The 26,333-nt window shown below is 39.7% G+C and overlaps 1 protein-coding gene across 5 annotated transcripts in view; it reads right to left on the bottom strand.

Annotated features, from left to right (window-relative positions):
- Positions 1-275: 275 nt before the first annotated feature.
- Positions 276-26,333, bottom strand: part of LOC136436776 (cGMP-dependent 3',5'-cyclic phosphodiesterase-like) — an 86,634-nt gene continuing 60,576 nt past the window's right edge. For 2 of the 5 annotated variants that reach the window (XM_066431041.1, XM_066431045.1), the window contains 23 exons: positions 20,915-20,983; positions 18,645-18,787; positions 17,889-18,040; positions 16,616-16,679; positions 16,424-16,505; positions 14,703-14,765; positions 13,106-13,166; positions 12,113-12,194; positions 11,712-11,749; positions 11,170-11,211; positions 10,624-10,662; positions 9,458-9,531; positions 9,134-9,211; positions 8,310-8,432; positions 7,499-7,569; positions 6,459-6,581; positions 5,625-5,712; positions 5,343-5,390; positions 4,875-4,949; positions 4,289-4,388; positions 3,560-3,672; positions 2,987-3,132; positions 276-2,862 (listed from right to left, as the gene is read on the bottom strand). In XM_066431041.1, coding sequence (XP_066287138.1) covers positions 2,661-2,862; positions 2,987-3,132; positions 3,560-3,672; positions 4,289-4,388; positions 4,875-4,949; positions 5,343-5,390; positions 5,625-5,712; positions 6,459-6,581; positions 7,499-7,569; positions 8,310-8,432; positions 9,134-9,211; positions 9,458-9,531; positions 10,624-10,662; positions 11,170-11,211; positions 11,712-11,749; positions 12,113-12,194; positions 13,106-13,166; positions 14,703-14,765; positions 16,424-16,505; positions 16,616-16,679; positions 17,889-18,040; positions 18,645-18,787; positions 20,915-20,983 — 2,076 coding nt within the window. In that variant the 3' untranslated portion in view covers positions 276-2,660. The remainder of the gene's footprint in view (positions 2,863-2,986; positions 3,133-3,559; positions 3,673-4,288; positions 4,389-4,874; positions 4,950-5,342; positions 5,391-5,624; positions 5,713-6,458; positions 6,582-7,498; positions 7,570-8,309; positions 8,433-9,133; positions 9,212-9,457; positions 9,532-10,623; positions 10,663-11,169; positions 11,212-11,711; positions 11,750-12,112; positions 12,195-13,105; positions 13,167-14,702; positions 14,766-16,423; positions 16,506-16,615; positions 16,680-17,888; positions 18,041-18,644; positions 18,788-20,914; positions 20,984-26,333) is intronic. The other 3 variants (XM_066431042.1, XM_066431043.1, XM_066431044.1) reach the window with 3 other exon arrangements.

The raw sequence follows: 26,333 nt of genomic DNA, 5'->3' as shown, positions 1-26,333 counted from the left end.
GGTTTGTGGCACATACCTCACTAAACCAAAAACTGTCGCCCTACCGGTTCAGTGTTGCAAAACTTGCAACCAATTAATAGTCTATCTGATGTATGTTTCCCGGTTACCTATTTGTCCAGGGTGTACCGACACAGTATTCTCCAAGCAGAGGCTTCGATCGAGAGGGGTAGTTTTGTCCGGGATTTTTTAAGTCCCTCTCCTCTCGTGACACAGACCTAGTGACATATTAGTACCTATTAAGCCAGGCATAAGAAAGACCAAATGACACCAGGCAGTGAGACCATGCTCCCCATGGAGGTAGAATGAGTTGTATTCATACATGTAAGAGACACTGGGTTGGAATGGTCAAGGGTTCTGTATTCAAATATGGCATTTGCAAGTGTCAATCAACTTAGGCTACAAAAACAAACCTCTGTAGAAGGGGCAAGATAATATATACTGTATTTCTTTTTACATAGAGTAAATTCTACAGCAAAGCAAAGCAAAGCAATTTCAAATGCATTTACATTCTTACCAACACACCTATATATTAGTGCAGGTAAAACTATTACCTAATTGCATGTCACATGGCTTATGATCTATTGTCTGCACAGAATCCATATATACAAGATGATCTCAGTTGGGTAACCTGGGTATGCATTATGATACATGTTCATATGATACGACAATGACTGAAGATGGTGCTGTCACTAACATTTCTGTTACATGTATAATATTTCCGATAAAAACAAAAAGCCATTGCAAGTGTATTAGATATTTGATATCTTAGCTTGTTACTTTTGTTTTTCCATTCTGTGGTCCCAGTTGTACGCAGACTGTTCTTGAAAGAAACCTCGTATAGCATATAACGTTATCTAGGAATCTGAAATATCACATTTGTATACCCATCACAGCATATGATTTAATTTTCCTATTATAACAAGGTTACTTTTCGTGTTTGTTTATGTTAAGTGACAAAGTATTTGTACTATGAACATGTGAACTAACACAGCTACATGTAAAGCTTGACTAAGTAATACGTTTGGCAAGGGATGGCTGCCATCTGTGCACTGCCATAGCCCATGGTGTGTTACAGTTAGCTTGGAACACCTTAACCTTAGGGCATCTAATAACCAAACCAAACCCCCAGGATGCTACAGGCAACTGCTCAGCTCCGAAATGGTGTTATTTCAAACCAGGGTACAATGTACCATGTTGAAGATTAGCACATCTTGTGTTGGTTGGGTTTTAGTAACAACTTTGCAGTGTTAGAACGGTGAAGTCATGGCAACAAAGTGATTGGCAATTGGCAGAAAAATTGCAGTAGAGTTACAGTACGTTTCCTAAGCCGAACTTAGGCTGTCGCATCAGAAATAGGGGCACACAAAGACGACATAGCAGCAAAAGATTTACGCAGTAATGCAGAGTTTAGCAATTCACAGTTAACACAACACAAATCACAAAAACACCCTCCACCCTACTTCAAAGACCTGTATAACATAGTCACAGCCGAAAACTCATTATAAAGGATTGTATTACAACAACCAGGAAATCAATGTCTCACTAATCTTTGTACTGTATTCAAGAATAATCGTCCCCACTGTTAAACTTTTCACAGGTACAAAAAAGACTAATGATTCTTTATGGTTTTCTGTCAATAAGAGCAAACATGAAATTTTTATTGGAATCTCAAGATATATACTATGTTCAAGACAACAAATAAAATGGACCAAAAACAAAGCTTTTTACAGGATGAGAAATGTTCAATATTCTAGGAAACGTTGTAGTACAATGTACATTGTAGTGCGTAGGTAAAACAGTTCTTTCTTATGATTCTTAAAACCTAAATGTAAATCTATAAAACCTGTGAAATATGGATACCATATGCCTGTACAACACTGATCATAAGTATCTGCTTTAACTGCTAAAAGCAAATCTTATACAAGGAGCAGATGACACCACATTACAATCCAACATTCACCGCTGTTTAATGAAATAATGTACAACTACATCTGGTTACCATTTCTGAAACATTGATTTTAATATTTCCCGTAGGCTATTTACACATACATTGTACACACACGCTTACATTTTGCAGAGCTGGTATAAAAACGATATCATTTCCTCTTGCCTTGTTGGAACCACTTTTTGGTGTTCAAGCTCCATTAGCTCAGCTCCCACCAAAAGTACTCTTACTTTCTCCCCTTGTATAAAAGTAATAGGATATGTATGTATGTATACGTTAGGCCACACCAATTTGATCTGTTGGTTCTCGAAAAAATATGGAGCGACAGGGAAAAGAATTAGAATAAAAATTTGGCAAAAAGCCTGGGGCTTACATAAAACAAATAAGGAATGAGATGATTTAACAATTTATGACAGACAACCAACTCATCCCACCACTGCCATTGTACAGTAGACATACCTGTTGGTAGAAAATTATTAAAAGTACCGTTTTTTTATATGCACTATAAGGATTCTGTCATTCATGAAAAGAAAAGAAATGTTGAAGATAAAAACATTGGCAAACAAAAACTGAATAAAAGGCTTCATAGTAATGTAGTGAGTAAAAATTTCCTGCATGAGAGGTGTTTTTTGGATTTGGAGAAAGCAGGAGCGGACGATTCTGACAACCAACCAATTAAATTGGTGTGGCCTTAAGCAAGAATAACACAGCCCTGTCAGTGGTTCTCCTTGCCCCCCTCCCCATTGTTGACCAGACTCATGTCATCATCCTCGTCCAGCATTTTGAAGAAGTCAAAGGAGTTGCCGTGGGTGATGGGCTTGTGTTTGGCGGTCTCTCGTATTTGCATCCAGGTGTCGCGGTTGGCCTTGACCGCTTCGTATACGCACTCTGACCCTGGTAGTAGATCTCCCAGGATCCTATGAGGTTGGGGAGTTTACAGGTTATAAAACATCTTCAGATCATTACATCAATTAAGCTACATAATCCAAAAAAATCCCAAGTTCAAATCTAGACGACGTTACTAACCCCCACCCTACTGACCTGTAGAGGGGCATGGCAATGTTCTCCAGGAAGCTGATCTGCAGGTCGGGAATGAAGGCCTTCTCCCTGTCCATCATCTCATGAGGGCGGTACCCCATGGACTTCTCAAGGTCACCCTGACGGAAGAACTCCTGGTAGATCAGCTCCTGCCAATCATCGACAAGAAACAATAACGTCATTTCTCAAGCATTCCAACAACTTTCACAGCAGCTCTACACACAGTGGCATTGGAATTAAGTTTGAGGAACAGACAAGGTCAGACTTCTACAGATCACTGGTATCCTCACTAGGTAGCTTTAAACAATGCTTGCAGTCAAAATGTGCAAGGTGAGATGTGACAGGTCGTTCAGTGTAACAAAACCAGCTGCTGCCACGCTGTGTGCCTGTGAAGCAAGTGTGTTATGCTGAAGGGCAGTTATACCGGCTATACAGATACAGATCTGTAGATACTGGTCTAGATCTATTGTTTTTAGGGCATCAAAACTTCACTACATTTTGTATTTAGATGTGGACATTGAAATCATCTTTCACTCTTACAAGAACTTTTCAGAGCCTGGTAGAGTGAAAACTCACCGCTATTTTTTTGGTGGTTCCCCAGCCCTTGGTCTGGTCCGACAGGTCACAGGAGGTCATCAGCAGGCAGGTCAGGAGGGTGTGGCACCTGGGGTTGGATTTGTCATAACCCTCTGCAGAAAGTAGACAAACATGAGTCAGCATTGTCAGGGGTTTTCATACGTTAAGATTTGACATATCAAAGCCAGTGCTGTCTCCGGCTTCAATTTTTTCCCGTCCCAATCATTGTTTGGAAGCCCATGTTGTTAATTTTCATTATTAAATCTGTCATTTTAAGCTGAGGAAAATACATTGTACATTATTTTCATTCATCAACTTCATGTTTCTTTGACGGAAATGGTGAATTTTCTTTTTGTCCCAGCAAGCAAACTTCCATCCTGGGACGGATGGATGGACGGGTCCTGGAGACAGCCCTGATTGAAGCTAGTATTAAAAATTGCAGCACTTCAATATCAAAGGAGGGATGGAATTTGATCTCAGCTCATTAAAGAACACAACAAACTTATCGAGAAGAGTAGGGGTGTTTGGTGAAAATGTGAGCCATAGCAAAGCCGCATTGCACTACTAGCTACTTGAAAATGCTTCACCTCAACTGAGGATAACAAAAGAAGAAGAATGAACCAAACAAAAAGATGCACAGTTATGAGGCTATAACCAAGTCTGATGTCAGGACAGCTACAGACTACAGTTACTACAGGTCATTAAGTTGCTGGTTCGAATCTCTGTGACCTTTTGCCATGGTCTCCAGGTCCTTGACAGCAGACAGGTGATGTGCCAGGTCTGTAGCCAGGATGATCTCCTGGAACAGGTCCAGGGCTTGTTCATAGTCCTGGAACAAAACAAGGAAGAGCACAAGTAACTTCAATGTGATGCTTTCACTTCAGGAAATAAATATCCATAGTCCTGAAACAAAACAAAGTAGAGTGCATGTAACTTCAATGTGATGCTTGCTAGATTTTATTTCAGGGAAGTGTCTATGAAACATTGCAGAGATGTTATTACTAGACATTTATCAGTATTCAGTAATAGCACAACGTAGAATGTATATTAGTCAGACCTGGATTCAGCAACCATATTCAAGGGACTGAAGAAAAATGGTTGCTTATGACAGGTGGTTGCTTAGGACTGCTTTAATGTTCCAGGCTTGTGACTGGAGGTGGTTACCCAACCAGGTTTGACGTACTACTTTTAATAATACATTTCTGAAGTCATCCTTTATTTTCATCCACTTTATTTTCATCTACCTCATCTAGGTTACCTAAATCTGTGTTGTGTTATGAAATAATAGTCCAGGGGCATACATGAATTGTCTTACCCTTTTATTAAGGTTTTCAAAGATGTTGCATCCCTCGGTGTTCAAGATGCACATGGCTTGGGCAAAGTGATGTCTCTGACAGCGGAACAATAAGAAGATTAAATTCAGTCACAGCATAATGCCGCTGTAACATGGCTAATGCCATGTCCATATAGTTTATAATTTACATCACCATATAGGCTCTATTGTATTTCCAGATTCTGATTTACTATATTTACTGTTATCCAATGGATTCTTTTTCTTCGGGTAGAACGACCCATAAGAATAAAACACATAAACATATAACAGACAATAGATATCTCTTAAAAGTGTTTGTGAAGTAGAAATCTGAATTCATTATGCATATATCAATATATTTGATGACCCTGAAGCTGGTTTCGTATATTCTGTTTAAGAAGGAATAACCAGTGTCAAAAATCAATTTACAAACAAGGTGTGAAAATGAGAACAATTGAATTGTGTACAAACCTCCAGAACAGAGCCTTCTGAGCTGTACAGAGCTGCCAGGACTGATTTCTGGGAAACAAAAACACAATCTGTGTCATATCAAGGACATCACCATAGATCATACACTCACCAAAAGCTGTCTACAGTTTTGAATTTTTTTATCCATTCCACTTATTGTTTGACAGCCATGATTTTCATTGTTAAATCTGTCATTTCAAGCTTATGAAAATACATTTTCATCACATGAAGGTACAAATTCTTTTGGATGGACAGGGTGAAATTTTTGTGGAAGGTTCCACTTACTGAGGAAACTTGGAATGCATTGTTGGTGCCTCTGTGGTCCAGGTCGTGGCACAGACATGCCACAAACAGTGCAAACAGCTCAACATCACTGGGGGAGAAACGGGAAAAGGAGCTTTATGAAGGTAAGACATTCAGGAAGGAATAATGATATTTTGATTAAATCTAAACCATTGGACAAATGTTTGAGAATTACAAACAATCAAATGCCATCTGGCAAAGGTAGCATGTGAAAACACTGGTGGAACAAGTATGTGCAAGCCCACTGTAAGAGCTTAACATGGAAACAAAACTGAACATTTGTCAATGATTTATAGGTTAGAAACATACATCAGACATTTGTCCTTACAATGGGAGCTACAGCCAACATACATGTACATGTGAATGGGTCAAGATGTTTTAGTGAGAAGGGAGGGGGGCATTTGATGGTCCAGTATCCTCTAAACATCACATGCACAACTTAGGTTCACCCAGCATTGTACCAGGTGGTCTACAGCTTATGCTTCAGTCCCAATTGCACCGGTGACTATAAGGGTATAGTCCCGGCCAGGCCCCAAAGCCACAAATTTGTCCTGGTGAGCTGCCTCGCGGTGTTTGTACAATTAGCTCACGGCGTCTATTAGTTAATGACTCCTGCATTGACTTTGAATCTGGGCTGAAATGATTCGAGGTCACGGCTGGGCCCAAAGATAGCCCGGCAGCCACAGGGTGTCCCATGGGGCCACGTAGGGGTCACGCCCAAAAGTGAAAAAAAACACTACCTGGTGGGGCCCCTTTTTCTGACCGAAGCATTTATACAGTAAACACAGAACACCTGGCCAGGTGTGCAAGACTCACGTCAGGAGCTGGTCGATGCGTAGGTTCTTGTAGAGCAGGTAGCAGAAGTGCGAGACCGAGAAGGCGTGGTACCAGTTGTGATAGGGGGGGTCTCGGTAACCCTTCTTCACCATCAGGACAAACCTACGCAAACAAGGACACAAACACATGAGTCAAAGTTCACATTACAGACTAGTGGAGCACAGCAATACCTATAAGGCACTGGTGTATCCATGAGTTTCTTCAAATGGTGCAATGTAACCAACATTTTGCAGATATCTTACAATGTAGATAATAAGTCCTAATTCGGAGATGTCCCGTCCAATGCTCTCTTCTCTGCTGAAGGTTAGACATTCAACTTGATTCAAGTAAACACTATCTAAAGACAATTCAATCTCTTCAACTGGATAAGATTTGGAGATTACTTGGAGATATGCTTTGAGTGACATCTATCAATTCTGCATCACTAAAAAACAGAATCAATACTAGTACATGAGATGCTACAAACGGCCTTCAGTTTAATTTGGGAATTTCAGCTGAATTTGGGACTACCTCCAAACTTTCAGTAATCTTAAAACCAAATGGCTTGATATCACATCTGGTAGGTGAAAATGAAGTTAGAAATATGTAGCAGCCATTGATAACCCTCTGGGGATTAGCAGTTCCCAGAATTCTGCCTCCAGTTTTCAGAATTCTGGCTCCAGTTCCATTCTGCAGAATTGGGCACATCCCCAAGGGGTCATCAATGGCTGCTACATACAAATGTATTTTTCACTTCATTTTCACCTACCAGAGGTGATTTCAAGCCATTTGGGTTCAGGATTACTGAAATGTGGGAGGTAGTCCCATTAAGCTGGAAACCTGTTGAACATGATAAAGTCACTAACTCGTTATGGTCGTTGTAAATGTATGTACGTAATAATGCATGTACATACATTTCTTCTTGCAGTGCAGCAGTACATAACAGCATGTTAAAAAGATACAACTTGTTATCATATTGCTATTTCCTCTATCATAATACAACACTTAAGTTCTGAAGAGTTCCGGCCGTATTAGCTTACTTGACGAGGGTTTCCTTGTGGATCCTCCACCTGTTGATCATCCCCATGTCCTCAAACATGGCGAGACAGCACTGGGGAAGCAAACAAAAGGATCAGTTAAGTTCTCATAGATCATCAGTAATGTTAATCCTCTGGGCTCCAAAACATGGAAATGCACATGTAGGCAGACTACCTTTGGAAGACCTGCCCAGTGCAATGGTAGCCTGAGTGCCAGCCTTTTTAGCTTCCGTCCGCTACCCTAGCTCCGCTGCGCTACCCAAGCTCCGCTGTCGGCAGGCTGGCACTCAGGCTAGTGCAATGGAGGATAGGGAGGGATGGAGAAGGGCCATGATCACCCTTGAGAGCGTTATGACCAAATGATGATGATGATGAGACTATCCTTTTCTTTTCAATTACAACAACGTAAAGCTGGGAAGAAAAAACTTGATCAAATAATTAAGAAAATGTAGAGTGAGCAGCTACTGTTTCAGCACTATGGACAGCAAAAATCTTGTTTATTAAACTAGGCACGAATTTCGGTCGATCATATCTCTACGAATACTTTATCAAATACATTGTATTAAACATCACTGTAAAGTTTATTTAGTGACCTTTACAATGATATCCCGTTTGTTAGGATCGTACATTCATGGGTTGAGCACCATGGCTACTTATATGAGCAGATCAAAAAAGAGTGCCAGCATTTCCCTTGTTAATATAACAATTTGTCTATGTTTTGCTGGGCCTCACTGGAAAGCAGTGACTAGTCACTTATATTAGTGAGCAACCTTACCTAAAGAAGACAAGAATGAGTGAGTGAATAGATAAATACCGGAATGGTTTGGTCATCGTAGATGACTCTGGGAGTGAAGCTGAAGATGGAGACATCTGGATGGATACTGGTGATCTCTGGGATCTTGTCGACTATCAGCCGCGCCGTTTCATCCTCGTTTACCTGAGAAAATCATCAACTTTGTAATATGATAAAGTTTATTTGCAAGTTCATGCCCAAAGGTTAATTGCAAGTACATGGTAGAAACATAAGAGACATACAAGTGACATTGGACAGCTGATTGACATTCGTAACAAAAGACTAAACAGATACTAGTGTTGGCTATATCTAGACAGGTTGGGTTTGACTTCTTTTTTGGAAGCAGTGGAAGATGAAAAGTCCCACTTTTTCTATAATCTGTGGGTTCTGTGATGTTAACAGGAAAGTGGAATGTACTTCTTCTAGTGGCATACTGTAAATCTGGAAATAGTCCGGGTGGTTTTATCTTGGCAAATTCACGACACCATGAATATGCATTTCAAATGTGAGAATTGCTTCAACCATGCGCTTAAAACACGGTGAAAAAAACTTTCTCTTTCTACCAAAAAATTAAGTCACAGCAAAAATAAAAGAATTTATAGTAGCCTGTATGTTTCAAGTCCATGTGTTCCAAGTTTTAATCGTACATGAAAATTTGTTCTGAGCACTCAGAACAAAATTTCATAAGTTGAAGTGATGAATCTAACATACTTGAAAATCTACAAATTCATTGACAGTGATATGAATATTATAACAAGAGAAGCTGCTAGTTTAAAAACCATGCATGACAAAGAAGGTAACTCATTTTCTCATGAAACAAGAACTTGTAGTACAGTACTACAAACCTTCATATGATACATCATTAGTTCATTCGACAGCTTGCTGCGATGTTGGGCGTCTGCAACTTTCTTGTACAGCAAGGACTGTGGTGAGAGAGGCGGCATATCAAAACCATTTCCAAAAACAGGATATGTCTGGAGTCTACCAAAAATATACAGGTACAGATTTGATGAATCAAGATCCAGGGATAACAAATTCATTTATGACTGATTCTGACAAAGTTACAGAAAAATATATATCAAATGTTGCTATTCCAAGAGAAAGACATGATTGACAAACCCAAACTCATGCAATCTCTGAAACCTGTTGTACTGGCAGGAGGTACTCACATGCACGAGGCTGATCCCACAGTAGATGGAGAAGGCCTGTGCGAGTTCCTCGTCATACGTGGAGAAACATGGCCCTACAGTTACACAATATCATACGTCAAAAACTACTAATAGCTGCATCTATCTGGCGGGTTGATGGAAAATCCTGTCCAGTCTGAAAGGCAGAAAAACTTGCCCAGTCTGCAAAGAGAGTCTGCATGGGGGTTGCTGGCAATGCTTAACGCTTAATTCAGGAGGTTCGGCAACATTTAACAGTAAATTGAGGAGGTTTGACAACACTTGACGGTAAATTGATGCAAATTCCAATAGAATTGGCAGCATCACAAATGGCCCTTCACTGCAACCAATGTAGGGAGTCCAAAGGCATGCACTCCCAGAAAATCTTAACCCTCTTAAACACTATTTCCTGCATTTGGAGAGCCAAATTTTGCAGGTTTAGCATTCAGCTGCGACTTTTCATAGGGAAACCTGGCATTCAACTACGCCTTACAAAGTATATCTCAATGATACTTGAAGATGAATTCAGGATAACAAAGAGCGCGCTACGTAGAAATAAGAGTTAACGTTGGAATAAAAGCAGGCCGGCTAACATCAATAATGAAATTAGAATAGTAGACCACTATTGATGAATCATTCGTTAAGCCTAATTGGTGTCTCTTATTGTATGCAGGACAGGACACACACACACACCCATGCAGACCCTCTTTTCAGACTGGACAGGTTTTTCTGCCAACCTCTATTTTACACCCCACAACTTTAGGAATTCAGCCTCCCACGCTGATGCCAGCTAATGCCGTCAAGGAACGACCAACAGGAAGCATTAATCTGCACTTATCATGTTACATTAAAACAGTGCACGTGCAAAACATTATGCTTTCTCCACATTCGACCTGCAGTCAGAACTGAGTTTTCATAAATAAAAATGAGTATAAAGTATGTCATTGAGTATAAATAAAGATATGGCATGAACAAAGTTTAACAAACTTTCCTCCTACTGAGGCAACCTTTTTGGGGAAAAACAGTCTATTTTGTCATGCTTTCAACACAATTTGTTGATATGGAATGTTACTGTCAACAGAATATTTGCACAGATGACACCTTATACACAACACTAAATTGTTGTACAAACATATGAGGGTCTACTGAAAGGAACAACACCAACATACCATTAATTTTATTGCATAGTTCTGCCACACCGACAATTTCTGGAAAAGGAAACAGCATAACATCATATAAGTTGGACATCAAATTAAAATTCATTTTATGTAGTTCTCACACTTTCCTTTTATATAGCTCCGTCATTTCCAAGAAACTGAGAACTGGATATCACACCCCAGAACAACAACACCAGTACTAGCCTATCTAACAGGAGTGTGTAGAGACATTGTAGCTACAGGGGACCAACAAACACTGGTTTGGGCACATGTAGTTGAGAATAAAACAAAACGAAAATCTTTGGACACATCCAGAAAGGTATAAGATTGCAGACAATTGATGCACAGTAAGTCTTTTAACCACTGTCAATTCAAAAGTCCTTTTGAGGTTCAAACAAATCTAGAGCAATTGACAGTGTTTTAGCACCCATTCTAAAATGGCAAACTTCACTCAAGTTTTTAACAAGACTGGAACTCTAGAAGGAGTTGAAGATCAGCTAGTGTCTCTACACGGCACCACTTCCTATGGTAGGAGGACTGGGTGAAATCAATACTAACCTTCGTTGTCCCCCATGAGAAAACTGCCTATTACGTCAGAGTCTATGGTCAATGTGAAAGCCATATGAACAAAAGGAGAGCACACTTCAGCAAACAAAAATCACTTCCAGGCAGACTGTTGGCCTGACAGACACTTTTTTTCATGGGGTTGGGGGTTGAAAAATGAAATAAAGAAGACCTAACACAAGAGGAATAACTTATTAATGTATGTATCAATTTGGGAGGAAACTGGGGGTTGGGCTGGGGTTTGCAAGGGGGGGGGGGCTTGTTTGAACATGGTAAAGACACAGGTACTATTGCATGGGCACATGAAGGCCTAAACGCTACAAGGATGATACTCTGTTAACTGATGAATAGATAACTTCACATTCATCAATCTAGACGCTCAAAGTGCCAGGTTTTGCGGGAAAACACTCAGTACATGTAATATGCAATGTCTTTCAACAATGGTGAACGGAACAACAATTAGTTCAAATTTCTAGATATACCAGTTCTAAATCTGTGCGTATGAATATATCATATGAGCAAAGATCCAGCCTTACCGTGTCCTTCATTCTTGATGGGGAAGCAGAGTATATTCCTGGAAAGAAGACATGAACATCTGTAAGTCACACTGTCAAATGTGAATGTCCCTGAGTGCCTCATTTGCTGCTGACACATCAAGAAGTATCAGTAACACTTTGCTCCAACCTTTAAGCAATCTCTTTGCATTGAGTCCATTTTGTTTCTCTCATTACTGTTTTGTGCCATAAAATCTACCCAGAAAATCACAAAATTATGTATATACACGAATATCATATATCTTGTTGGCCTGACTACATATAGGAAGGTGGCCAAGCTTCTATAAGCCAAGGCATGATATACTAGGCATTTCTTCTACATGCTAATGTATACCTTGTTGTTTTTGTCATTTGCATACTTGTGACAACCATGAGTGTCCTACCTGGTTCTGAAGCCGGTGCTGTGATCCACTCCACTGTAGAACAGCGGGTGGGAGTACGCATCTTTGATGTTTAGAATCTCCCCTGGCGGAAGAGAAATCATGTGAAAATTAACAAAACGATAATAAAAATTCATTTTCCACCACTCATGAAAGATGTCGGATGGAATGTCTGATATTTTCATATTGTAATCCAGTGGTATAGATTGAATCAAAATTCTTCAATTTTCTGGATGATTCATGTTCACAAATGTAACAAAACAATAGGAACTTTATCTAAGGATTGAGTTACGACTTTTGGTATGTATCATATTAGTATTTATCTATTTCCTGTGACCAATTCAAAGGAATTAACTTCAAAGGGAGACTTTATTTCTTCATCAATGTCGGTTTATTTTTTTAATGGAAAATGAGTTAATGAATGATTTTTTAAAGATATTCAGCTGCAAAAAGGCTTTAAACTTGTGACTGTTGTTGATCACTATTCATGTTTGAAATAAAACTTGCAAACACTGTTACCAATACTAACTATCAACAGCTTTGACATACAGATAATCTATTAATAAGCATCTCTATTGTGGTGCAAATGATATACTGTAAATGCAGAAATGTTTGTAGTGGTTTTTATATGTTCACAGTTTTTGCTGTAAGCTTTTCGCCGCGAACTTAAAACCACCGCATTTTTTTGGTGCCCTCCTACACCTGTGTACTATTGCCTCAAACATAAACTTAAAACCACTGTGAACACTCAATTTTCTACCTACCGCAAAATTTAAAACCATGTGAACTTAAATGCATTTACAGTACATGGACTTTATTAGTCTTAACAATAAACTCTACTCTACTCTACTCTACTCATGGACTTAATCAGTCTTAGCAATAAACTCTACTCTACTCTACTCTACTCTACTCTACTCTACTCTACTCTACTCTACTCTACTCTACTCTACTCTACTCTACTCTACTCTACAAACACAGTACTGTACTTCAGCTCACCAGTAGTTGCTACATGCCCGGCTATCCCTTGATCAATGGGTATCCTCAGCTCATTCATGTTCTATAAAATAGGGATATGTGGATGTTATGTTACCACTACCATCTTATACATGTACTGAAGTCTACAGAATAGGCTATCCAACATCTTATTGTCAACATTGTAAAATCATTTCCCCTCCACCTCTAAAGTATACAATGCAGAGCTGTAAAAGAAAATTGTACTGGCAAGAAATGCATATGATATTGGCAAGAAATGCATGTTTCATTTCTTCTAGCCTAAGAGTCAAAACTTTGCAAGTGGAGGAAAGAAAAAGTTAGTACAGAAATTTCTTCATACCTACTGGTATTAGTCAATCATGTCTACTGTAGAGTTAAACATTGTAAGGAAAGTCTGAGCTAGGTATTTTAAAGAACAGACAAAGAAGCATTGGGGTGCATGAAGTACAAATTTCTTTCTGGCACTGAACAGGTCAGAAGTAGCAGGTCTTCCCTAATACTGTAAATGCAGAAATTTTTGCAGTGGATTTATGTTTGCGGTTTTCGCGGTGAACTCTTTACCGCAAGCTTAAAACCATTGCTAAAAGCCGTTACATTGTGTGACTGTAGCGCTACTGTTGTTTCAAAACCACAGCGAACACTCCATTTTCTCCCTATGGCAAACATTTCTACATCTACAGTATTCTGGGTTATTTTTTCTGAGGCAATTTCCAGGGCAATGTAATTTTTCAGTGCAATAAATCAATATCACCCCCTACCAATCTTCAATAATCTGTCCTTTAACAAACATTGGTTCAGCTTCATTCATCAAAGGAGACAATAATCTGGATCAGAGAAAGCAGAGACTGTTGTTAGTACAAAAGGAGGGAGGGTGCAGTATGAATGGAAGAGCTTGCATGTTTTAGTACAGTAGTATGTAAAGTACTAGCAAAGTCAGGTTTGTGTTAGGGGTGGCTCCAAGTGGCACCAAGGCAAAAATCAAGGGTTAAGAGAGAAACTGAGGGGAAACTACAAGAACTTTCAAAGTTAGTATTTGGCTTTATTCATTTTGATCATATTCTGATGTAAATTTCCAGTTCACTTGAAAACCAGAATCCAAATACTATTTTGCTTCCTTGTCATGATTCCTCCAGAATCTACATTTTGTATTCTCAGCAAAAAGCTGACTTGAATTTTGCAAAACAAAACAAAAGATTGTGACTGACGGACAGATTTTGTTTGAAGTTTTCTTGAACCAAATACATGTTGATGGAAAACATAGGGCTACTGGTTTAAATGTATATACCACTTTATATGTATATACCACTGTTAACAAAACATGCAATCAACTTTTCAAACTTCAAATGAAGTTACTCCAGCCAAACATGTTGCAGTTGAAAAATCTATAATAGGATGATGATCTGGAAAGCTTGTGCTTGAAACGGGACATTAAACGACACTGTAATGTTTTTCCCCAAGAGAAAGGAGATAGACCAAAGTACAGGATGATTTTCAGCACTGAGAAAGATGAAGACACCCATATCACACGAGCTGCAACCTTGTGCCAGAGCAAGCAGAGCAGATTGAAGTTGCTGTCCTTCTTGTTTTTCTGCGGACTCACCATTACTCGAACATCAGACAACCTCCTGTGATTGGGTCCAAGCTCCTGCCTAAGCTTTTCCAGCTGGGTTGGGGGAGGGAGAGGGTTGGGTGAGTAGGGTCCTTAGCGCTGCATTAGGGGGAAGACCTGCACAGCGAGCCTTTAGTACATAGCATGGGGTGTAGCGCAAACGGGTGATTGGCACCGCATACCACAGTAGTAAACCAACATGCGTCACATACACCCCTATTGTTTAAACGTGTTGGTAAGTGAAGATCTTAGTAAGTTGACAGTACTACAACATGTGTGCTACAAATCAAGAGTAATACATGTAAGTGAATAATTCTATCATAACACAAGCATTTCTGTGTGAACTGATAGTGATAATAGGTTATAATCTAACACCACTCCCTATACCAAAAACAGTGCTATCAAACTACATGTGAAAGTATTACAGAACTACTAGTATCCAAGACAACAATGTGTTAGGTGAGAACTAGTATCAACAGTTTGCGACAAAGAATCCTGCTCACTTACGAGAGTGTAAAATTACACTATACATTACGGTTTACAACTGACAAAATGCAAAAGATACTTGTATTGAGAATACTATCATCTAGAGGGACATACTGAACAAAATGTACAATTGGAACAGTTCAACTCATTAAAGTAGTAGTAAACAAGTACATGTATGCTAAAATGGCTATGAATACACCATTAATAACAGTTTACTCGATTTATATCAGACTATCTAGCTTTGGAATCCAACAGTTATAACAGCTAAACATACTTGAAATATGATTTCAAAGATTTTTCTCATGTACTTGCTCAAATACCTTTGTTGACGTAAAAGTAATAAAAACATCAGGTGATCTACAATGGTGCATGAAGTTGCCCCAAAGAACCAAATAGTGACTAATTACTAAGCACATTGTTAAGTGTGAAAAACAGAAAACCATGATCAATATCTACTGATTCCAAACAGCACTACTTCAACTAAATTTTTTCCTAGGCACGTCAATTAAGGAAAGAATGTAGAAATTGTAACCTGGTGCGGGTCAGACACACAGGTGTGGTGTTGCTAGGCGTGTCTGTACGTGTAGCTACAGATGTGCTGTTGCTAAGCTACAGGTGTACCACACAATACAACATCTGCTGCTCTTACCTGAGCCTGAAAGGATGGGACAGAGCATGCAAAGAGACAGGCTGTCAGATTTAACATGCAGGGCAACACTATGGAGCGTGCTTCCACGTTCTGAAAACACCCTACATAAAATTCCATAGATCTACTACCCAACATGTTACATTGGCAGGTATGGTGAAAGTTTGTCTCCACACAAAATAGCCTGCCACGCATCAGGCTAAACAGCATGGCTTGAATGATATACACCATTGAGAAAGCAAAACTAAAAGCAAGAACAACTCTCTTCTGATTCAGAATCAGATTAATTACTGAAAAATAACATCTGAAAGAAAAGGATTTTCAAAAGACTAATTTAAAGAAGAATTGATGTTAATTATTTACCACAGACTGTTAATTTTCAAACATTTTTGGTTCAATTCTATCTTATATCTATGTTAGGAACCAAAACATCACCTACAATATGTGTCAGGATACTGATATGAAAACAGTGTGCTTATGCATCAAGTGCTCTATTCAATACGTAATCTCATGCTAAGTTCAAAAGGTTACATCATCACAGCTCAGATACGGGTACAAGAAGCTGTCTATTGACTCTTACCTCACTTTCGTCTGCTACAACTCCATCAAACACCTTGGCAACCAACTCTCTCCTTCCCTTATCGACCAGGAACAGGGAGCACCTAAGATGAAAAGAGAGGGATTTACAAGGATGCGAAATGTCTTGAAGTTCTTTTAATCTGTAACTAACAACTTTCACAATTTGTTTGACAAAGAAGAAAGAACAACCAACCTTTCTGCATGTGTTAAGTTGCGGGCCTCTTGCATAATTTCTCGTAGTAAAACAGATACATCATCTGAGGGAGGTTAAAAAAAAGTTAACAGGTTGTTAACCAAAATGCAACAGTCATAGGTGATTAGATGAACATGCTTTTAACCTTCCTGCTGCCTATATTACGCTGTAACCAGTACAACATTTGGTGCCAAAAGGCTGCTTAAAACATAAACATGTTTTACAAACATAAAAAACCAAAGGTCTTACATCTTCTGTTACAAATAATACAGCCTACGACACTTGTCAGAAAACTTTGTAGTGCAACAAAAGTGCTTTGAGAGTGCACAATCTATCAGGTGGTATTTCAGCACTGTGTGAACCAAGGTACAACTCCCTCATCATTCTGCCTCAGAAATGCAGCTGATGGCTTTTCTTGACTGTGCTCCATCAATTGGAAGGCAATTCAGCACTAAACGCTCCATCAATTGGAAGGCAATTCAGCACTAAACGGTTGGACCAGGACACTACTCCTCATATCATTTTGCCTCAGTAATGCAGCTTGTGACTTTGTATAACTATGTACAACCTATCGGATGGTACTTCAGAACTAGAGCGTTGGACCAGGGCCAAAAGCCACCTATCATTTTGTCTCAGTAATGCAGGTTGTGACTTTATATAACTATGTACAACCTATCGGATGGTATTTGAGCACTAGAGCGTTGGACCAGGGCCAAACGCCCCCTATCATTTTGCCTCAGTAATGCAGCATATGACTTTGTAAAACTATGTACAACCTATTGGATGGCATTTCAGCACTGTGTGCACTGGAAGTTTGGACTACGGCAGAACTCCCTCTACCATTTTGCTGAAGTACTGCAGCCCATGACTTGGTGTGTATTACAAACATTTTATATTACCTAAATGTGTTTTTAATCTGCAGCATTATAATAGACATTACCTAAATGTGTGAATAGGTTCTTTGCAATCTGCAGCATTACAAACCATTTGTATTATCTAAATGTACTATGTACTGCCTATTGGATGGCAATAAGTATAGTATAGCAAATACCTAAATGTGTGAATAGGTTCTTTGCAATCTGAAGCATTACAAACCATTTGTATTACCTAAATGTACTATGCACTGCCTATTGGATGGCAAGAAGTATAGTATAGCAAATACCTAAATGTGTGAATAGGTTCTTTGCAATCTGCAGCATTACAAACCATTTGTATTACCTAAATGTGCTATGTACTGCCTATTGGATGGCAAGAAGTATAGTATAGCAAATACCTAAATGTGTGAATAGGTTCTTTGCGATCTGCAGCATAGACTGGGTCTCTAGCTTGAGTTTCCTCTCCTTCTGTACAGCCAGCGTGCTGGTCAGGACCGTGGACGTGTAGGTGAAACATGTCCGGATCTGGGACTCGTCTGCAGTGCTGAACCTAGCAAAAGGAGACAGTAACATATGTGGAGTCATGTTGGCGTAACGGTTAAGGTGTTTGGTCCAATACCCAGAGGTCCTGGGTTTGAATCCCATGACATGCCACCAATGTTGTGCCCCTGGGAAAGGCACTGACACTACATTTCTCACTCCACCCAAGTGTGAAGATGGGTACCTGTCTTGCTTGGGGAGGTAAAATGTGGTAGAATGAGAGGGTTGGTCTCTGCCTTTCAATACCGTGCCCTAGACACCGTGGATAACAACCCAGTGACCATATGGCCTCAAAAAGGCTATGGGACTACCTTTTACATGTACCTTTACAGTAACACTGCATGTTACTCCAATTGCAGGAAAACTACACATCATTTGTTAAACAATGGAAAAGGGACAACACTCTTTCCCTGGTTCTTTCTCTCCCCCCTGCCTTCTTTCTGTTTTCCCATATAAATATTGTAACTATGTATAACTATCCTGTCTAGATCATGCTATATCTGTTTGAACATCAATTTTTCAACGAGCTGCGTACAAGTTTTGTTGATAGAAAAATGAAACGGCTAATAGCATTTAAAGAACAATTCAAAGTCATAAGATTTGGCAATTCTTACTTGAGTCTGTCCCGTTTGTTGAAGACACAAGCAAGAGCCACTATGTTTCCTGCAGCCTTGCTCTCTACCGGGATACACAGCATAGATCTGATCTCCCCCAGCTGAACATGCAGCACCAGCGACTGCAGCTCCCCCTTGCCTTTCTGGATGGAAATACAGAATACAACTGTTACAGCTAGAACCACTGCTTTGACCATTCAGTACAACCTTCTTCTAATCATAATAATCAAAAATGTGAGAGTAGTTACTGTAATAACTGCATAATGTGACGTCACAGAAGCAGTGGATTGCTCATTTCTTGACAAACACTGGAGCTGATCGAGCTATCGAAAATTTGGTAAGTCCAATTTAGGTGTTACGTTGGCAGTTACAGTTCAACCTTGATTCCGAATGTTTCCTGTTGATTGTAATGACATCCATTACAACCAATATGAGCATTTCTCCATTATGTTATTGCAGAGCACCAAGTTTTTGTTCTTTCTTTATTCTTTATCAAAAATTGCAACAAGACAATGCATAGTGGAGCGCCAGGCAGCCAAGCTAATAAACCCACAAGGCTCGAAATTCATTTGGGGAATAGGTGCACTGTTGCAACTAAACTTTAAGATTTTTAGGTGCGCAGAAAAAATGTGGTTGCACAACATAAGGAGAATTCAACAAACACAATTACAAACCTTACTTCTTCTCTTCAGAGCTTGCATCTAAAATTCTATAGATATCTTTTATAGATACCGGGGGGTGTCCATAGTCCGGTAACTGTTCTAAGTGAATGCGCATGTCTTTTATCATCGTACATTTTGCCCTGAACCCACCAAAAACAAGCTTAGATCTTGTAACAAGCATATAACTGTGATTAAAGCTACACATACATAGTTTTCATTTAAACAGTAGCGTTCCGCACTTTGTTTTATTACGCACAAAAGTCACGGCAGTTTTGGGGTTTGCATTCTAGTGGAACGTTCTAACACAAAAAGGGGGTCCAAACTCCGGTAAGGTGACAAGCAGGTCATTACTGTGGATGATTAAGCATCCCATGTAAATAGAATTACACTAAAGCCTTGCAATATCATTTTTTATCGCAAATATGTGCCATATTTTGTATAACAGTAATTGTTCAAATACGGTGAGATAGAAATTTCCCTTGTCACGGTGAGATCAACCTGCCGCCGAAAACAAAAATGGCGGGACATTGTTTACGTTGCCAGCGATCGTATGCCTTTACGCTTTCGGCTTCATTGATGGTCTTTTCAACCTTGTCATTGATAGCAGCAATATCTATGGGATTTTTTCAGTCGGTAGGGTTCAGTTTTCTGGAATGGTCGGCGCTCTACCGGCGTGTCGACTAATTTAATTGTGTTAGGCACCTCTTTTGGCTGCCGTCATACGTCATTGGTAAAGATGGCGGAGCGACAGGATGAACACTGCGGCGTCATTTTAACTCCGATTATCCAACTTTAAAGGCAAAGATGGTATATAGGTTTGTTTTAAGAGAAAGTCTAATGAATGTCCTTCCTATATGTGGTGGTATCTTTTTACATGTTGTCTTCTACGATGAACAATTAAAGAGTTTCGAAGGGCATGTTCTCGATGCGTTCGCTCGTCAACCCGCACGGAAGGCGTCAAACATGTGCAATTTTTGAAATCTTTATCCGTTGGGGCTTACCAACTTCAACACATACTCCAACTTCGTGGTGATTTACATGAAGGTTTAGTCCATAACTAGGTGTACTTATCATATGCAGCTACCCATGCATATCTCCGCAACAATGATTTTTAAAACCTTACCGGACTATGGACCTTACCGGACTATGGACCCCCCCCGTTAACAGTCAAATGTTAGCTACAAAGCTCCAATTTTTGGTGCACAAAAGGGCACATGCACCCAGTATTTCGAGCCCTGACTCCAATCATCCTGTCTGTTTTTGTGTTGTGTCTTATCTTTCAAGTCAATGTTCCTAACTTCACATCAATGCATAAATTTCTTAGAATTAAACTTCATACATAATGTTGACTCGCTGAATGAATAATAACCTCCATTGAAATCAATCAATCCACCACTTTGCAACACAGTGGGTTTGGAAGATCTCTAGTGCAGCACTCCCCAGGTATGCACAATTTTGATATACAGGACTGCAGTTGGTGACTTTGGGTTGGGTATCCGTTTGGACGTATCTTTCAGGGTGACAGTATACCCTGGTGGAATTATGTTAGTAGATGTCACCATCTTAAGAATCAAGTTCTGTTATAAGTGCTGACAATATTTGACTTACAGAGTCCAAGTCTTCTAATGTGACAGGTTTTTTGCTGGTGACGACGTGACCGAGGCAGCTCTGGTCAATCTGTGGGGAAAAACAACTGAGTTGTTATGTTCATTCAAGCAATGTGTCGAAATATATGATGAAATGATACATGTCATATCATAATATATATATGTATATATACGCACAATCTATCTAAGGGATACAAGAGAAAGTTATGGTTTGACTGAAAGCAAAGTTTCACATTTCTAAAATATAGTAGTACCCAAATGTAAGCTCTACCTAACTTTTCGACAGTTAAGCTGCTGGTATGTATCTACCTTAAGGGGCTTACACCCCCTCACCGTGAACTTTGAGGCAAAGTCAGTCATGGCAAATATAACCTGAAAACTGGGGAAGCCAATTTCACTCTCTGATGCACAACGTTGAGATATGAGGGTTGACTGGGTTATGAGTCTGTCATAAGTGATTTCATCAAAAAAGTTTAAGATCCTGGAGTTCTTAAGTTCAACCATTACCCAACCATTAAGTCAATCACTTCTTCAAGAAAATCTCTGTAATGCTAGCCTGGAAACCAGATCCTTCGCGCGATGCGAGACGATAACCCCCTTTTGCGGGGAAGGCCTAGTAGGGGATAGGGATGGCACCTGGTCTCTGTTGGCAGCCGATCTCTAATATTTATCGCGCGAGAGGTAATTAGGGGCCTGTGTGCTGACTGTGGCAGCGGGGCAAGTTGCTTCCCTGGCCAAAGGTTTAGCGACTGGAGCGCGGTGGTCTGGTACCCAGGCTACTGTAATGCTAAAGTTGATGACTTCTTATGACGGCTATAATTCCCTACACTTTGGAGCAAGGCCAAGACAGGCCAGTTGCTACTGTTCCATCAAAATAACACAGCATGTTGTCCTGAGATGAATAGTACTTGATATACCTTCTCTAAATGAGCTGTTTCACTGCTCATTGCACATTCTGTTTCAGGGTGATGGCTATCCCTATCAAGTGTGCTACACAGTGAGCTAGAGATATCAACCTGGCATAAAAGCCACTCTAAAACATGCAGCATCCCTCTTACACCACCATAATTGCACTTTGCATTCCTAGAAGCTACATGCAATCAATCACGGATTCAATCTAGAGTGTAAAGCAAGTGGAAAAATTGTTATGTTCCATAAGGGGAGACCGTAGGCTCTGCGTTAAAACCTGATTAAGTTGCTGGAGGGCAGAGAAAACCTGCGGGGAGTGCAACTTTAGGCGATGAATAGGCCAACTTTAATGAAGTTACCCTCCCTTTCTTGTTTGCGCTCTGTGGGGATGCTTTTGCAAATGTCTGGCTTCAGAGGGATCTTAAAGTAATCGTCCTTGCTTAACAAAGGCACCACCTAGTGCAAACATCACTAATTCTTAAAAGCTTTTTACTGGTTCTTGTCCAAACCAATTTTCCTTACAGCGACTGATGAGAGACTAAAGCTGTCAGGTGTAAAATCCATCGAGATTCAAGAGTTGCCTTCAGGATTTCATTGGAATGTGCTTCTGGGTAACAGTAGAATGCTCAAATTCAGTGTCAAATTCTGCTTTCTTTTTGCCAGCTTTGTATCAACTCACATCCAACTTGAAAAGGAGCTAGAGCCAGCATGTGTCAAGCCTCATAAGCGGTAGGGTATTGGGTGGACTACCACAGTATTTCAAATCTCTTGACATCCATATCCAGCCAACTAACAACAGGTTACCCTCTATATATTCTTTTATGTCATACCTGGGCCGCAAAAACGTTCGATACGGGTGTTCCGGAACGGGTGATAATTTTCCGTATCACACAGGGTTCTAAGTTGTATCACACGGGCTTCCATAGAATATTTAGAATGCATTTCAAGGACACGGGTTGTGCCGCTGTCGAAAATTCGAATGCCGAATTCGGAGGTTGGAATCAATGTTGTTATGATTTCTTTGTTCGAGGACACAAAACTCTCTCAACTTCTGGCACATTTCGCATTGAAATGTGTGTTTTTAGGGTTGGTATGACATAAATAAATATCTACATTGTGTATTATACTTCTAACTACCTTCCCCTTTGTCTTGATTTCTTTCCTTTAGCAAATGTACTCAGTTCTATATATAATCACCCCTTATCAAAGTCAAACACCTTCAGTCCCACTCCAATACAAGCTACTGCTACAGCACGAATCTTGCTCCAAAATCGTTGCAATTTAAGAACAAAGTGCTGATCTACAATGGACATATCTGCACCACATACACAAGGATCAGTCTGGAGCCGGGCTGTCTCTGCCGCCGCGGAGAAGCAGACAGCGGGGAGACAGAACACCCACCATGAAATCTTCTCTGAGTGCAAATTTCCTGGTAAATGGTAAGATTCTCTGTAGGAGGGATACCTCTAAAATCCTACCTGGCCAGCCAATCTACCTTGGAAATCGTCTTGAATAAGAAAATGCTATGTTCATGCCTCCATGGCAGAGTGGTATACCGTTGTCATATGGGTCAAATTTTGTGAACAAGATGTTGCAAGTTTGACAAGCACACTCAGTCTGTAGTACTGTAAATACAGAAATGTTCGTGGTGGTTTCATGTTTGCAGTTTTCGCGGTGAACTCTTCAACACGAACTTAAAACAGCCGAAAAACTTTTTGCCTACTTATTACTGTTACAGTAGCGCTACTTTTGTTTCAAACGTTAACTTAAGACTACTGTGAGCAATCCATTTTCTCCCTACCGCAAAATAAAAACCATGCGAACTTAAACGTATTTACAGTACATGTATGTCACCCCCGTGTATCGGAAAGGTGTCAAACCTCTACATGCTAAAGAACCCAACACACTCATCGATAACAGTGGGAGTGACCCAGTGTGTTTGGCCGATAAAACACAAGTCATGGCAAAGCAGAATTGTTCTATTAGCTACATGAAAAAGCACCATGCTTCACCATATTAGGCGACTGCTTCACTCAATTACTTACTGAGCAATGAATGTGAAATACACATGCATCCACATACAAAGTACTTTGTACACAACAGTGTTACAGCAGCAACTGTAGGAATGATCAATCTTGTTGAGTTACATGTTTTTCGTTGCCATATACAGCATAAAATATGCTCTTATCATAGATACAGTACAACATTTTAAAGACAGAAAAACCCCTCTGGTTGGAGGACCTTATCTAAATGCACTCCTGCCGCCCATATGTCTTACTGTGTTATCCCCCGTGATTCCTGTTTTCGGCCAGACTTGTCTTCAGTAATGCCCTGACTAACAATGTGCTGACCAGACAGACTGATTAAAGGAGGGGATTTTGTGATGAAGGAAAAGTTGGAGGATGTCAGACTCAAGGAGACAAGAGTAAAATGATGTCTGAGAAACCTTTTCTGCTACATTAATTTTATCTATTAATTTCCATGGGCTAAATGAAGCAACCAATACAGCATTGAACTTAGGCTGGCAGCTTTTTAACAAAGTAAATATTTGTTGCTATAGATGTAATTCCACGAGCAACCTTGCAAAGAACAGGGGGCAAATGGAACAACAATCAGGCTTATCAAAAATGAGCTTTCTTAGAAACACAATTTTCAAAAGGATTCCATAGTTATGGCAGTAGACGTGCTTGTCCTAACCATGTACCTAAAAACTGACATTTTTACACAAGGCCTTTGTAATTCTTCCTTTTAGCTTTCAATGGCAAGAACCTAACATGAAGCCTCCAGGACTTTTCCTGAACTTAATATCAACGTGGTAGATATCCCAATTTGTCATGGAAGACATTTACAAAGCGAACACGTCCTTGACAGTGAACCACCTAACAGCAGCAAAATACCCAATCTCCACATTCCCGCAGTGCTAGTAATACAAACAACCATTAGTGCAAAAGTCATAACACCTTTACGACCATCCATGGATGTCTCAGGGGGACCCAATGGGTGTGAAGAGGAGATTCCACATCTCTGAGCAGTTAAGAGGGCTGGTTAACAGGGCTCCTGGGACTGAGTTGAAGGTAAGAGTACCCTGAGGTACTCCACAGAATGGGATGGAGAGATGCCAGTCATTACAATAAGCCTCGCTAGTGATCTGAGAAAACAGTGGGATTTTGGACTGACAGACACAGCATGCTCTGACTTCAATTTCTTTGATGGAGAATCACAATGACAGCATCTTCTTGAAATATATGGAAGTCACCAATGAAAAGAACATGCAAGAGCAAAGAAAGCTGTCAACCAGAGCAGATCTCAAATACAAAAGCAAGAAAGGCACATGTATTTGATACATAGTGGGATACAGTATATTACTTAAGCTATGCACGAAATGTCTTCAATAAGCAACTTTTAAACATAATTTATGCACACATGGATTGTAATTTTTAGGAAGGACAATCTTTTATGTTTTATTGCAAAAGCGCTGCCTGCAAACCAGCCAACATAAACTGGTATCATCAAAAATGTGCACTACTAGCTCAGAAATCATATGCACTTTAATTTGTCCTGCTGACATTTCAGATCCCAGGCAGCATGTCTTATCTAGACAAATTTTACCATGATATGTCAAACCATACAATATATAATTTATACATCTTGACACAAATGCTGACTTTGGCAGAGGTAGTCAAATACTAACAACAAATCATATCTGACCCCTGGACCTGGCATGGACAAAACAGACGAAAACTGCAATATTATTGAGATCATTGACCTGCCTTGTTTCCCACATGAAAAGAAAAACCAAATAAAAACATGTTGGAATTGTAATGAATATTGCTATGTTTCTATTGTAACCCAAACATTTTCATTCTATTTCTTGCACACACAATCATCTTTACATAATCAAATACCTTTGACATATTAGCAAATAACATTGGGTGACCTTCAAAACAAATGCATCACCAAAAAGGTCAAACCCAAGCTGCTAACAACATCAGACAGCTCCATACGCTTTGACCTACCAGAGAACCAAAGGTTCCACACTGTAGGAAGTTGATAAGAAATACTTCTTTGAGGCATCAAAGTCAACATGACACTCAAAACAAAAGATAAGTCGATTTGTGGAACCTGTTGTCCTATCAATTTTCATGCTCGGTTGAAGTGAAATTCTTAAAAGTATTCTACGATTAACCACACCTTGGTCTGGAAAATTAAATCAGAACATAAATCTTTTCTCTTTGAAAAGGCATGAGTTTGGAAGTCAAGCTGGTACCTCTTCCATCTTTTTCATTGGCAAACACGACACAATAATTGCCATCCTTTTATGTGTAGTAATGCCTATTCTTTGCGGATGATGAATCACCAGTCTCGATAACTTGCCAACTGGAATAATTGCAGTCTCCAAAGATGTCAGTAAGATGAATATTCCATAAGGAAGGGTATACTTCTAGAGGAGAACATGACCATATAAAATTGTATACTATTAGATAAATGTTCCTGCAAAGTGCTAATTTCGT

This window comes from Branchiostoma lanceolatum, chromosome 6, assembly GCF_035083965.1.
Source record: "Branchiostoma lanceolatum isolate klBraLanc5 chromosome 6, klBraLanc5.hap2, whole genome shotgun sequence".
Taxonomy (NCBI): domain Eukaryota; kingdom Metazoa; phylum Chordata; class Leptocardii; order Amphioxiformes; family Branchiostomatidae; genus Branchiostoma; species Branchiostoma lanceolatum.
Note: the sequence above shows the minus strand (reverse complement) of the source record. Positions and strands in the feature narration are given on the sequence as shown.